General features: G+C 39.9%; 1 protein-coding gene across 3 annotated transcripts in view; it reads left to right on the forward strand.

Annotated features, from left to right (window-relative positions):
- DCAF5 (DDB1 and CUL4 associated factor 5) overlaps positions 1 to 13,741 on the forward strand; it is a 91,871-nt gene that overhangs the window by 57,802 nt on the left and 20,328 nt on the right. For all 3 annotated transcript variants that reach the window (XM_043918834.1, XM_043918833.1, XM_043918835.1), the window contains exon 7: positions 7,852 to 7,918. In XM_043918834.1, the coding sequence (XP_043774769.1) occupies positions 7,852 to 7,918 (67 nt within the window). The remainder of the gene's footprint in view (positions 1 to 7,851; positions 7,919 to 13,741) is intronic.

Genomic DNA, 13,741 nt, shown 5'->3' on the forward strand with positions numbered 1-13,741 from the left:
TATATACCAATAGGCAAGCCTTTTACTGAAAATAATCTCATAGAGAGCACATCACAGAATTGTTCAGTCACATTTTTTTTCCCTTCTGACAAAGGTCAAGGAGAAATGAGAACTGTGTTTGATTTAAATGTTAGTAGCAGTTTCTCTGCTCTTGCTAATCCAGGCCAGAGAGCCATCTGGTTTTTCTGTCCTAGTCAATACAGTTAATTAGACAGGATGCCATTTACTGGAGAAACAATTAATCAATTACTATGGGAAGAACCTTAGAACTGTGTAAACTGATCAGTACTCAGTGAATAGTAGCTGACTGATGTTTCTTTATCCATTAGCAGATATTCAGTTCAGTTCAGTTCAGTTCAGTCGCTCAGTCGTGTCCTACTGTTCGCGACCCCATGAATCGCAGCACGCCAGGCCTCCCTGTCCATCACCAACTCCTGGAGTTTACTCAAGCTCATGCCCATCGAGTTGGTGATGCCATCCAGCCATCTCATCCTCTGTCGTCCCCTTCTCCTCATACCCCCAACCACTCCCAGCATTAGGAGATATTGGGGAATATAAAATACTGTGCAAACACATGTATGCACACACTTTACACTTAAACATACACATCGTGTGTGTGTGTGTGTATACATTTTGAGAGAGAAGTAGGGCAGAGAAATTGAGCAGAAAGAGATTTCTGTGTTAGTAAAGAACCTAAGACATATTCTGGGTTATTTTTGGAGTGTATCAGGTAGATGGTCTGTTCCTCCTGCCTTCAAGAACTTTTTCCTCTTTTTAATATAGATTTTGGTTGGTGTGAAGAGGGGGGCTTTTTTGGTTTTTTTTTTGTTTGTTTGTTTCTAAACCCAGGGAGGCCTTAAAATATGATTGATAGGGAGTTATCTATATTCCAAATTTGTCCCTTTATTTGGTTTGTTTAACTGTTAAGATTTATTTATTTTTAAATTTTTTACTGATGCATTTTCTTTTTTTTTAATTTTATTAAAGTATAGTTGATTTACAGTGTTGTAGTAGTCTCAGGTGTACAGCAGAGTGATTCAGTTATGCATGTACACATATTCATTCTTCTTTAGATTCTCTTTTCTCTTATAGGTTGTCACACAATATTGAGTAGAGTTCCCTGTGCTATACAGGAGGTCCTTGTTGACTCTCTGTCTTACAAATAGTAGTGCGTGTGTGTTCATCCCAGGCTTCTGATTCATCCCTCCCTCTACCATATCTCCCCTTTGGTCACCATAAGTTTGTTTTCCATACCCTTAAGGCTTAAATAAAGATGTTAGGGAAAAAGAAATTATTGCTTTGCTTGAAGATGGCTAATAAATAATTTTTTTCCCAGTAAGCTTCTATTTAGTAGGCATTTTTGCCATGGCAGGCCATATTTAGATCCTTGTTTGAACTTTCAAGTTATTAACAATTACTTGTGATTTAGGTCACTCTACCAAGGTGGTCTTTATATTTAGAGGCATGGGCCTCTCTGGGAGTTCAACTAGCAAAATGCCTTTGCACGTAGGAAAAAGTCTTTCTTGAGAGCATGCTTGGTTTGTAGGCTTGGTTTGAGAATGCTAAAAGATGAAGAAAGGGGCAGGAGTTGTTGGAGGGCATTATGGCAGTCTACCAAAAGAGGGGGTATTTTGTGAGTGCCTGTTTTCTCTAAAGGTTAATAGATTGACAGAGGACATGTGGGTGAATAAAATAGTGACAGAGTGCTAGTATGGTGACTTGGGTGGGGTGGTTGGTGGTGATGGTGGTCATGCTGGTGGTTCCTTGAACCTGTTAGGAGGAACAATTGTTGCTCTTGTATGCTTGAACAAATTAGTATCTCCATACTGACAGTGGGTGAGATAAAATGCACTGGCCTCAGGTTAACTCTGCTTAAGATGACTGGGTTGCATTAAGATCAGTAAACAGGCTTTCCTCTTGGGATGTGAAATGAATGAACAGTTAAGAGATGAGGTTAAAGTGTAGCCAACCTTGAAGCTTTGTGGCCAGCTGAGAAGGATTATGGATGGTGTGCATCCACACAAGAACTTATGCTCATTTTTGCATTGGTATCACCTGTCTTAACCCACAAAGCCAAGTTAAAACTGAGTATGTCTTCTACTCGCTGATCTGAAGTAGCCTGTGGGTCTCCCACCTCCCCCACCCCCCCATAACTCAGCATTTTAGGAAGTGGGACTTCTATTGCCTAAAAAACGGATTCCCTAAAACATTGTTTCGCCTTTGGAACCCTGCCCTATATGTCTGTGTTAGGATACAAGGGGAGACACTCATGGGAATTGAGTTTTTAATTTGTCACTCACCCCTCAGTCAGAGGCTTCACCCTCCCTCAACCTGGGAGGAGAGGGATCTTTCCAACTGCTCTGATGATGTTAAATGTATCTCTGGATTCAGCCCATTTGAAATGATGCTTATTTTTGCAAAGCTTTAAACAGAGAAAGAAAGGGAAGGAGGATGGGAGGGAGAGAAAGAAAGAAAGAGACAGAAAGTAAGGGAGAAAGGGAAAAGAGAAGAAACAGATCTCTTTTGGCTTCCTTGTATTTTAAAATAGCCCAGGGCTCTAGCCTTTCTCCTAGAATGTTCCTCTCCCAGATATCCACGTAACTTGCTCCCTCATTTCCTTTGGGGCTCTGCTCAAAATGCCGTTTTATCAGAGAGGCCTTCTGTGACCACCCTATGTAAAATGGAACTAACCACCCCCAGCACTCCCTATATGCTCTAAGCTGTTGTTTAATTTTTCTCTGTAACACTGTTTCTGGACATGTTACATATATATATATATATATTTAAACTTTTTTCCCCCCTGTTCACTCTCCAGTATATATGTGTAAAATTCTTTTCCTCTTCCCACCCAATAAAATGTAACTCACATGAAGGTAGGGACAGGGTCTTTTTTGATCAGTACTGTGCTCCTTTCCCTGGGACAGTGCCCAACACATAGTAGACATTCAGTAAATATTTGTTTGATGAATAAATGGATGAACTCATTTTTATTTTACTCTCCCACAGTCAGCAGTATCCCAGGCAGCCAACTTTTAATGTTGGAAGGGGCCCAGCAGACAAGCAAGAAATGCCATAAATGAATTCCTCAGGGCAGTTATGTGATTCTAGTGTGTGTGAACACTTAAACGGTCTGACTAGACGGCAGTGGGTCAAGACCCCCTCCTTGGAAATTATCCCGAACTGTTCCCTTGTGGTGGTTGCAAGAGGAAAAAAGGGTCAGGAATTGCCCTTATCCCTGAGAGGAAGCCTGTACGTTGTACTCATTTTCTCTGTATTTCTGGAGCTGTCATATTAAATCCAAGAGGCCTTAGCTCTGCGGGAGTTTTCTTCCTTCTAAGGCAATCTTCTGAGTCAGCATTCTGTCTGGGAGTCCCCTTTAACTTGTTATGGCTTTCCCTGGTGAATAGTTGAACAGAGGAGGGAAGCACTGATCCTTCGCAGTGATGTGTTAATAGTAAAACCTCTGAAAAGCCCAGCCTCAGCTCACTCCTTTTTTAATATTTGTTTTTTGTTTGTTTAGTTTGGGAAAAGTATGGGGGTGGGCACAGGGTAGAGGGAATTCTCTGTGTGAAGTTTTATAGCCTCTTTTAAACACAGAACATGAAATGATGAGCTGTTGAATAATACGTGTATTTTATATATAAATTATTAGTGCACAGTTCTTTTGTGTTCTGTCCCCCCTCTCCTATGTGTCTTAATTTGGGTTCAGATATCAGATACAAGTAGTTTATTTGGAAATGCAGGAAATATCATAGGAGTGGAAAAGAGAAATAGGAAAAGGAAGGATGATTTAGTGAGCCAGCTACAACTGTGGGCAGTTGAAGTTTGATCCTGAGGGGAAGGGGTATAGAACACATGACATGTGTGCATACTGACTTGTGTCTGACTCTTATGACCCTGTGGACTGTAGCCCACCAGGCGCTTCTGTCCATGGCATTTTCTAGGCAAGAATACTGGAGTGGTTGCCATTTCCTCCTCCAGGGGATCTTCCCAACCCAGGGACCGAACCCACATCTACTGCTTGTCCTGCATTGGTAGGTGGATTCTTTAGCACTGAGCCACCAGGAAATCCTTTAGGACACACGCTTCAGGCTGTTCTACCTGGGAACAAGGTAGATAGAATATTGATGTGCCGGCTTCCTTGAGTCATTGTGGGAACCTGCTCCCGAGGAGGTTCGTTCCCTAGAGCAGCCTGCAGCCTCCTGGGCCTTGGAGAATACTTTAGATAGAGAGAGATGAATACTGGCACTTGGCAGTCAGGTACACTGAGCAGTAAGGCATGAGGGACATGAGCCGGGTATGCAGGAGGGAGTTACCCGTGCTTCCGCTTTCTGTTAAAACGACGTGAGTACCATAGCTTTATCTTTGCTCTTTGCTTTATCCTTTTTCTACCACATCTTTATCTGGGGGTGGCTCAGGGCTCAAATCTGTCTTGCCTTGACTTCTGTGACTCACCAGGCACCTTATTTCTCATAACAGCACCTAGTGATGTCTACTTAATGGCATGGTAGTTGTGTACTTACGTGTATGTTTTCTACTTAAATTAAGCTCCTTGGGAATCTGGATATTACCTTATATTTCTTTGTAAACATCAGAGTGCCTGGCATGTAAGTGCTTGGCTCTTGTGTAATTAATGAATTTTTCCCCCTAACTACTAGGTAGTTTAGCAAAACAGGCTGTGAGAGGAAAGACTTGGGCTCTTGAATTCCAGCTTCCTAACTTCAAATAAGATAGTGTCATAAACTGCAGGGAGTTAGTGAATGGACCTTAAATCAGGACAAAGAGGATTCATCTTCTCTTTTTTTCTTTTATTTTTAAGGGAAAAATTTTAAGTGTATAATATTGTGGTGATAAATACATTAACATTGGTCTGTAACCATCACCAGCATCTGTCTCTAAAAGTTTTTCATCTTATAAAACTGTAATTCTTAAAAAAACAAAAAAAACAAAAACTGAAACTCTGTACCCAGTTAACACTGCTCCCCACTCTCCCCTGCTCCCTGGTCTTGGTAAACCAGCATTCTACTTTCTGTCTCTATGAATTTGACTACTCACTTATTCTATTAACCTCATAAGTGGAAGCATACAGTATTTGTCTTTTTGTAATGAACACACAATGTTCAGGATACATCCGTGTTGTAGCTCATGTCAGAATTTCCTTCCTTTTGAAATCTGAATTATATTCCACCATGTGTATACACCACATTTTGTTTATATATTCATCTGATGATGGGCACTTGGGTTGCTTCCCTCTTTGGCTGTTATAAATAAAACTGCTATAAACATTGTTATATAAATATCTCTAAGAGATCCTGCATTCAGTTCTTTTAGATATATATCCAGAGGTGGAATTGATGACTCATGTAGTAATTTTATTCTTAATTTTTTGAGGAACTGTTTTCTATTTTTTTTGATAGTAGTCATCCTAATGAGTGTGAGACAGTATCTCATTGTGGTTTTGATATGCCTTTCCCTAATGATGAGTGACGTTGAGCTTTTTTTTAATGTGCTTATTGGCCATTTGTATATGGCCATTATATGTTTCTTCTTTGGAGAATGTCTGTTCAAGTACTTTGCCCATTTTTAAAATCTTTGGTTTTTGTTGTTGAGGAAACTTTTTAATTGAAGTGTAGTAGGACTAGACTGAGTTTCTTTATTTTGAGCATACTTACGTAGTGACTTGTCAAGTAACCATGGGCCAGGAGTTTAGGGACTTTCAGCCCTGATCTGGCTTCCGTCATTCCTTCACAGGGTAATCATAGAATCCTAGAACTAAAGGAGCCTTAGCCTCTTCTGGTTGCCATAACAAAATACCACAGACTGGGTGACTTATAATTTTTATAATTTCAATAATTTCTTTCTAACAGTTACGGAGGCTGGAAGTCCAAGGTCAGAGTGCCAACCTGATTGGATTGTGGTATAGGCTGTCTTCATGGTTGCAGCCAGCTGACTTCATTGTTTCTTCACATGGTGGAAGGGGCTAGGGAGCTCTGTAGGGTCTCTTTTAAAGAGTGCTAATCCCATTTATGAGGGCTCTACCCTCAAGACACAATTATTTCCCAAAGGCCCCATCTTCTGATATTACCACATTAGGCATTAGGATTTGAACATGTGAATTTGGGGAGACACAAACATTTAGACCAGAGCAACGAGCAACCAGATGAGGAAACTGAACCCACTTCTTTTTCCACTGTACCCTGGGCCAAATCACCTAGTCCCCGTGGATAACATTTTCTTCATCTTTGAATACAAGTTTCTGTATCTCCTTTATCATGTCACTACTGGTGTTTTGAAGACTGGTAAATTGATTTTTAATGATTATAATGTATTTAATAACATTTTTATTAGGCACGAGGTTGTGCCTGTATTGGACTTTTACTTTTTTTGAATGTTCATAGTGTCATTTTTAAGTCAGAAATTTTCATTAGAAAACTGTAGGCCTTTATTTTTCTAGGTAAATAAGCAGATGGGACCAAAAGGCAGAAAGTAATGCTGAGCTAAATGTAAGGTAGAGCACTTTTGTTAATCTTTGGAAATAAGTGAACTCACAGAATTGCTCACTGGTTGCCATTAGACAGTGTTAGACAATGCTCTTATGAGTTCTAATTAGAATAGATCTGGCTTAGTGACCTGCCTTTTTGAGATCAGGCAGTTTGAAGCCACCCCATGAAAGGGGCGCTAACTCATAGCTGGATTGACAGTGGCTTCCTACTCAATGATGTCAGATGACAACAGGCAAGTTCAGGATGCTTGGGCTTGCATAAAAGGTCTCTGGGAAGCTCCTAAATTTTAATTTTTTTTTAAATGTGGTATAAAGTATATGTAATATAAAACTTAACACTGTAGCCATCTAAACTGTGCAGTTTTGTGGCATTAAGTATATTCACATTGTTGTGTAACCATCACAACTGTCCATCTCCAGAACCTTTTCATCTTTCTAGACTGAAACTCTATACTCATTAAACAGTAGTGCCCCATTTCTCTTCCCTCCCCGTCCTTGGCAACTACCATTGTGCTTTTTGTCTCTGTGAATTTGACTACTCTCTGTTCCTCATACAACAGTTGTCTTTTTGTATCTGGCTTATTTTATTTAGCAAAATGTCTTCAGTTTTCACCCATGTTGTAGCACGTGTCAGAATTCTTTTTAAGGCTAAATAATATTCCATTGTATGGATATGTATATATACCACCTTTTATTTGTCTGCTCATCCACTGATGTACATTTAGGTTGTCTCCACATTTTGGCTGTTGTGAGCATTACACTGTGAACATTAGTGTACTGATAGCTTGAGTTCCTGCTTTCAGTTGTTTGGTATATACCTAGGAGTGGGATTTCTGGGTTGTATGGTAGTTCTGTGTTTAACTTTTTGAGGAGCCTCCATTTTCTGTTCCACAGTGACTGCAGCATTATATAGCCCCACCAGCAGTGCACATTGGGTCCAGTTTCTCCACATACTCACAAGCTCTTGTTTTCTGTCCATTTGCTTTCCGTAACAGCCATCCTAATTGGTGTGAAGTGGTACTACATTGTGGTTTTCATTGTCATTTCCCTAATGATTAGTGATGTTAAGCATTTTTTCATGTTATTGGCTATTTTTATACTTTTCTGGAAAAATATCTATTCAAGTCCTTTGCCCATTTTTAAATCAGTTTGGTTGTTTGTTGCTGAGTTTTAGCCAACTAGTCTTTTGATTTGTAGATACTTTTAAGAGAGTGCTGTGCTGTGCCTTATGACTATATGTTCATTTATCTTGTTTATTTTTAAAAAACCTTTTCCTGTATAGATAGGTGGATACATATATTATCAATCAGCACATAAGTAATAAATACATATTTTTTTTGTTTCAACAGTATATCCTTTCAGGCTCTGATGACTTCAACCTGTACATGTGGAGAATTCCTGCAGATCCAGAAGCAGGTGAGCATATCCTTAATATGAACCTGCTGCTAATATTGGCGCTATTGACCTTCTGCATGCTGTGCCCTGAAAGGGCAGATCTGTAGAAACAGAAGGTATTTCTCCTTTAATATAATAAATTTATTGGAGAGTGACCAAAGTAAACTTTAAAATAAAAATTAGAAGCCAGATTTAGCTATAACCTTCATGCATACCCTTATCTGACATAATCATGCTCAGATTTTTTCTCCTAAGAACTTTTCTTTAGACTTCTTGGGTCGCCTCCTCTTCATTGTCCTCTCTCCTGTTTCACACTTGGAGTGTTTTTTACTTTGCTTTTCCTTTATCGGTGTGCATTCCTGCTCCGCGTGTTCCTCTACAAACAGTTGTTAGGGCCTCTGCCCTCCCTTTGGCCTCCCTGGTGATGTTAACTAAAGGGAAGCTTTCTTTATTAATGGACAGATGTACTCCCTGGAGTTTGGCGGATCCCAGACATGAGAGAAATTAGGAAGAAATGTTTCTGCCTTTGCTCGAGATGTATTCTGAAAAAGCTTTCCATGAGTTTGGATCTAGGCCATCTGAGCTTTCAGACAGCATGGATCATTCTTGATACTAGTGTCCTCATGTGCTCAGATGAGTGTTTCACTGGTGGCTTCCTACTGGTAGAAAAATACCTGTTTTTTATTCTCGGGACACTTCAATACAGCCATCTGCTCCAGGTGACACATGGCATCAAACTGGAAAATGGCAGGAAAGGAATAGAGGACTGTGCTGATAATGTTACACAAAATGTGTCTAGGTCTTAGAGTTGAGGAAAGTTGTTGGCTTGCCTATTGCTGAATTAACAATATTGTTACCAAACATCTGCCTTTCAGAACTTGATGAGGCTTACTTTTGGAAAAACTATCCTATTGCTATGCTCTGGTTACTAAACAAGTTACAAAAGGCCTTTTTCCCCTTATGGAATTTGGAAAGTATGAATGAAGCATCTTACTTTTGACGTACAACCAGATGGGACAGCAACAGTCTATCTGAACAAAAAATGATGTTCTATCTCTAGAATTAATCCTGTATTAAGTCTCCCACCCCCATGAATCCTGGATTGATTAGCTGAGAAATAATCTTTGGGCTTAATTGTATCTTTTACATGATCTTGAAGACTTCATTATTAAGTCTATGTGACTTTCAAAATGGAAGGTAGATAATTTCCCTCTCCTAGGACTGCTCTCTGGAATCTTTTTCATGTTTGTATTGAGAGAAGGGGAAAGAATTATCAGTAGTATTGTAGATTTTTTTCACCTGCTGATTTCTGTACTGGCTTAGGGTATGGGCCACTGTTAGGCTGCCTTTATACGTAGATGATTATGCGCTCTCTGGGTTGGCAGGGACCCTCAGAACTGATTTAGGACTCCAATACTGAAACTGGGAAATGGGTGCCTGGACCTTCCAAGGGTTGTATAGGCACAGTTAGTTTAAAGGAATCCATTTCTAGATTCTTAAATTCCATGTGTATTGTCCTTTCCCACTTCCCCTTTCCCCTTTGTCCTTCTCCCACTTTACAGAAAAAGAAGCAAGCAAACAGATAAACAAAAAATACCAGAAAATCAGAAATATTCCAGAAATATCTGACCACTTGAACCTTGGCATGGTGCATTGCCCTTAAGGTATAAAAATCTCTTAAGGTGGCCAAAAAAACAACTGAAGGATTCTTTAATCATAGGGCTATAGCCCAACCCACCCCCTCCCTTCTCCCCTATCTTCTTATGCAATAAATTGCTTATTTTTATAGTAATTGGTTTTTATAAAACATTAAATGTATATCTGTTTTGATCAGTTGTGTTCCAGTAAGAATTATAATTCCCTGGAGAAAGAAATGGCAACCCACTCCAGTATTCTTGCCTGGAAAGTCCCATGGTCAGAGGACCCTGGCGGGCTACAGTCCATGGGGTCACAAAAGAGTCAGACACAACTGAGCGACTGAACAGAATTGTAATGGTAACTCTAATCCGATACAGTACCAAAATGTTAACACTTAGAGCCTTACAGTCACAGCAAATAAAAAAAATCTGAATTTGTATTTATAGTTTTGTTGGTGATTCTGATAGAATTTTTATTAAAATATATTATGTTGAAGTTTGGGGGAAAGTAAGTAAAGTAGAAATGTTATTTCAAAGAGGGAAAAGGAATGATGTAAAATTTCTATTTAAAAATAGTTAGACTTCAGATTCCACATAGGATGCAGTAGGTAGTTCCCACTGCAATAAGTACAAAAGTCAAATTACAAAAGCCACCTTTTTAAAGATGTCAGAAAGCTGTGGTAATAGTGTGTGAGAACTAAAGTTCTGAAGAAGGAAGAGCCTTCCCAACTGAGCAGAAGGTCTGGCTGTGCTCTGTCCTGATGGCATCTGTGCCCAGGTTGTCAGTGGAGCTGCCATGGACAGCCTCTACCAGGGTCAAAAGAAATCAGTTTTCAACAGCCACTTGGGTTGATGGGATAGATTAGATTCAGAGGAACCCCAAACATGACCAGTCTTCTCTGTAGGACATTTGCTGGGTGCTGGGGTTGTACTGGGAGCTAGGGGACTAGACTGGAAAGCAGAATGAAGTGCCTATGGTATACAGGGCTTAGGAGACGGAGTTCCCCTAGTGGGAGGGGTCTGCTCCACAGGGTATTTTGAACCTGCTTGGAAAAGGATAATAAAGAGATAAGCTTAAAACCTCCAAAGGACAGAAGCAGAGAACAGAGGTTTCACAGGCTCTCCATCAAAAGCCCAAGAGGCTACACTCGAGGATGGAGCTGGACCAGAAAGGCAAAGTGTAGTCTCTTGCAATCTCCTGGTATGTAGAATACAAACTCCCACTGGTGGAAGATACCTGCAACATGCGGGCTACAGGTCTTGCCTTTGAGAGATTTGAAACGAGAAGCAGACTTAGTCTGACTAAAGAAGCAGCCCAGCCCTGCCTGGCCCTCCTGCTTGGATGAGGGTGGCCAGCCCCTTACCTTCTTGAGAAAAGCAGTAGAATGGGTGAATGCTAGATGGAGGAAGTGACTTTCATCTCTGTATCGGTCTGCTACGGCTGCCATTACAAAATCCCACAGACTGGGTTATTTAAGCAGCAGAACTGTATTTCCTCACAGTTCTGGATGTCCAAGATCAAGGTTCTGGCAAGTTTGATTTCTCCGGAGACCTCTCTCCTGGGCTTGCTGATGACTGTCCTCTGTCTGTGGTCTCACATGGCCTTTTCTTGCTAATGTCTCATTGCTGATGTCCCTTCCTCTTCTTATGAGAACATCAGTCTTATTGGATTAGAGTCCTACCCTTATAATTTGCTTAACCTTAATTATCTCTTTAAAGCCTCTGTCTCCAAATAGTCACTTTGGGAGGTTGGGACGTCGACATATGAATTTGCAAGAGACACAGTTCAGTCCATAACAGTCACTGTGGTTCTTTATCCTCAATGTCCAGCATGCAATAAAAAAGTTATGAAACAGGAAAATGTGGTCAGGGATCAAAAGAAGCCAATCCACAATGTTATCTAGATATTGAAGTCAAATAATCAGGAACTTTAAATATTGTAAGTGTGATAAAATATAAAAGATGGATAAAATTGATTAAAAGATGGAAAATTTCAACAGAGAATTGGAATCTACTTAGAAAAAAAAATCATGTAGAATTCTAAAACTGAAAAACATGTCTAAAACTAATAATTTTTTGGCTGGGTTTAATTGTGAAAGGACAGGTTTGGTGAATCGAAGACAGGTCAATAGAAGACATTTGAACTGAAGGACAATGAGAATGGAGAATGGAAAGAGCTAAACCAGAGTGTAAGAGACAAGAGGGACATAGATGATCTAACATATCCATATGAAATTGAAATCCCAGAAGGATAAGAGAAAGTGAAGCAGAAGTAATACATGAAGAAATAATAGCTGAAAGTTTCCAGAACAAATGAAATATGCCAATTTTCAGATTCAAAAACTCAGAGTAAACACAACAATGTAGATTCAAACAAGCAGAGTAAATACAACACACCTAAGCACATCATAAGTCAAACTGTTGAAAGCAAAAGATAATGAGAAAAGGCCTAAAAGCAGCCGGAGAAAATGGACAAATTACCTGTAAATAAACAGCAATAAGATTGATGATCAAACGATGGGAGCCAGACTGTAATAGAACGATATCTCTGAAGTGCTTAAAGAATTAAAACCTGCCAACCTTGAATTCTATACACAAGGAAAATATCTTTCAAAAATATAGGTAAAATAAAAGGCATTTTTAAAAAAGAAATTACAGTTTTTATATAATTACTTTGCAGCCCTCATGAATTGATACGTCTACACATTGAGCATTGACCGGTTATTTGCATTACAAAAAGAAAGGCAGCTAGACATTATGAGTGTGCTGATGAGAAACCCTGAATCTGATCAGACCTCAGGGTCCAGCTTTAATCTGCAGGTAGCACGGAGGACAGAGGGCTGTATTGTAGTACTACTACACTGTGAGGGTACAATCCACAAAACCCAGACTGTTAGAGACTGTAGGTGAAATGGTCTTGTGTTCTTCAACAGATACATTCTGATGATGAAAGAAAGCATGGACGGGGTAACCTATTGTATAAAAAATCCAAAAGATATATTAACTAAAACAAAAAACAAGCAAAACTATTTAGGAGGGAATTCCCTGGAGAAATTGAGTGGCAGTTCAGTGGTTAGGGACTCCACGTTTTCACTGCCGAAGGCCCGGGTTTGATTCTTGGTTGAGGAACTAAGATCCCACAAGCTGTGTGGTGTGCCCACCGCCCCCCTCCCCCCACCCCAAATGAAAAGTGTTTAGGAATGTATACTAAAATAAATAAAAAATTATTTTAAAAAGCAAAAAAAAAGAATAAAAATTTAAAAAAAGAATAAAAATAAAAAAAGAAAAAGAATAGAAGTCAAGGTAATGATGTATTTGTGGGGTGTTTTTTTGGTCTGCACTGGGTCTTTGCTGAGTGTGGGCTTTTTCTAGTTATGGCAAGTGGGGGCTACTCTTCATTGAAGTGTGCAAGCTTTTCATTCTGGTGGCTTCTCTTGCTATGGAGCCTGAGCTCTAGGGCGTGTAGGCTTCAGTAGTTGCCGTGCCCTGACTTAGTTGCTCTGCGGCATATGGGATCAAACCCATGTCCCCTGCATTGGCAGGTGGATTCTTAACTACTAGACCACCCAGGAAGTCCCAGGATAATGATTTCTTTAGGGAAGGGAAGAGGTTGTAATAGGAATGAGGCACATAGAGGCCTCTGAATGGCCAAGAAAAATTCCATTTCTTGACCCGGGTGTTGGTTATATAGGTGTTCATCTTACAAAATTTCATGAAGCTATACTTTTTAAAATTTTATTTAATTTATGGTTTTCCTTTATTTACTTTTGGCTGTGCTGGGTCTTCGTTACTGTGTGGGCTTTTCTCTATTTGCAGCGAGCGGGAGGGGCTACTCTCTAGTTGTGGTGCAAAGGCTTCTCATTATGTGACTTCTCTTGTTGCAGAGCATGGGACCCTAGGCACAGGGGCTTCAGTAGTTGCAACTCCTGGGCTCTAGAGCACGGGCTCAATAGTTGTGACGCGTGAGCTCGGTTGCCCAGTTGCATGTGGGATCTTCCCAGACCAGACCAGGGGTCAAACCTGTGTCTCCTGCACTGGCAGGTGGGTTCTTTACCACTGAGCCACCAGGGAAGCCCTAATTTATACTTTTTATGCTATTTTCAGTATCCTTTTTTTATTCCTTGATGAAAAGAAATAAAAAATTAGTAAATAAACATTTGTCAAAGAAAAATCACAATAGAAATAAAATTTTATTAAATGAATAAAA

This window comes from Cervus elaphus, chromosome 12 (assembly GCF_910594005.1).
Source record: "Cervus elaphus chromosome 12, mCerEla1.1, whole genome shotgun sequence".
Classification (NCBI taxonomy): Eukaryota; Metazoa; Chordata; class Mammalia; order Artiodactyla; family Cervidae; genus Cervus; species Cervus elaphus.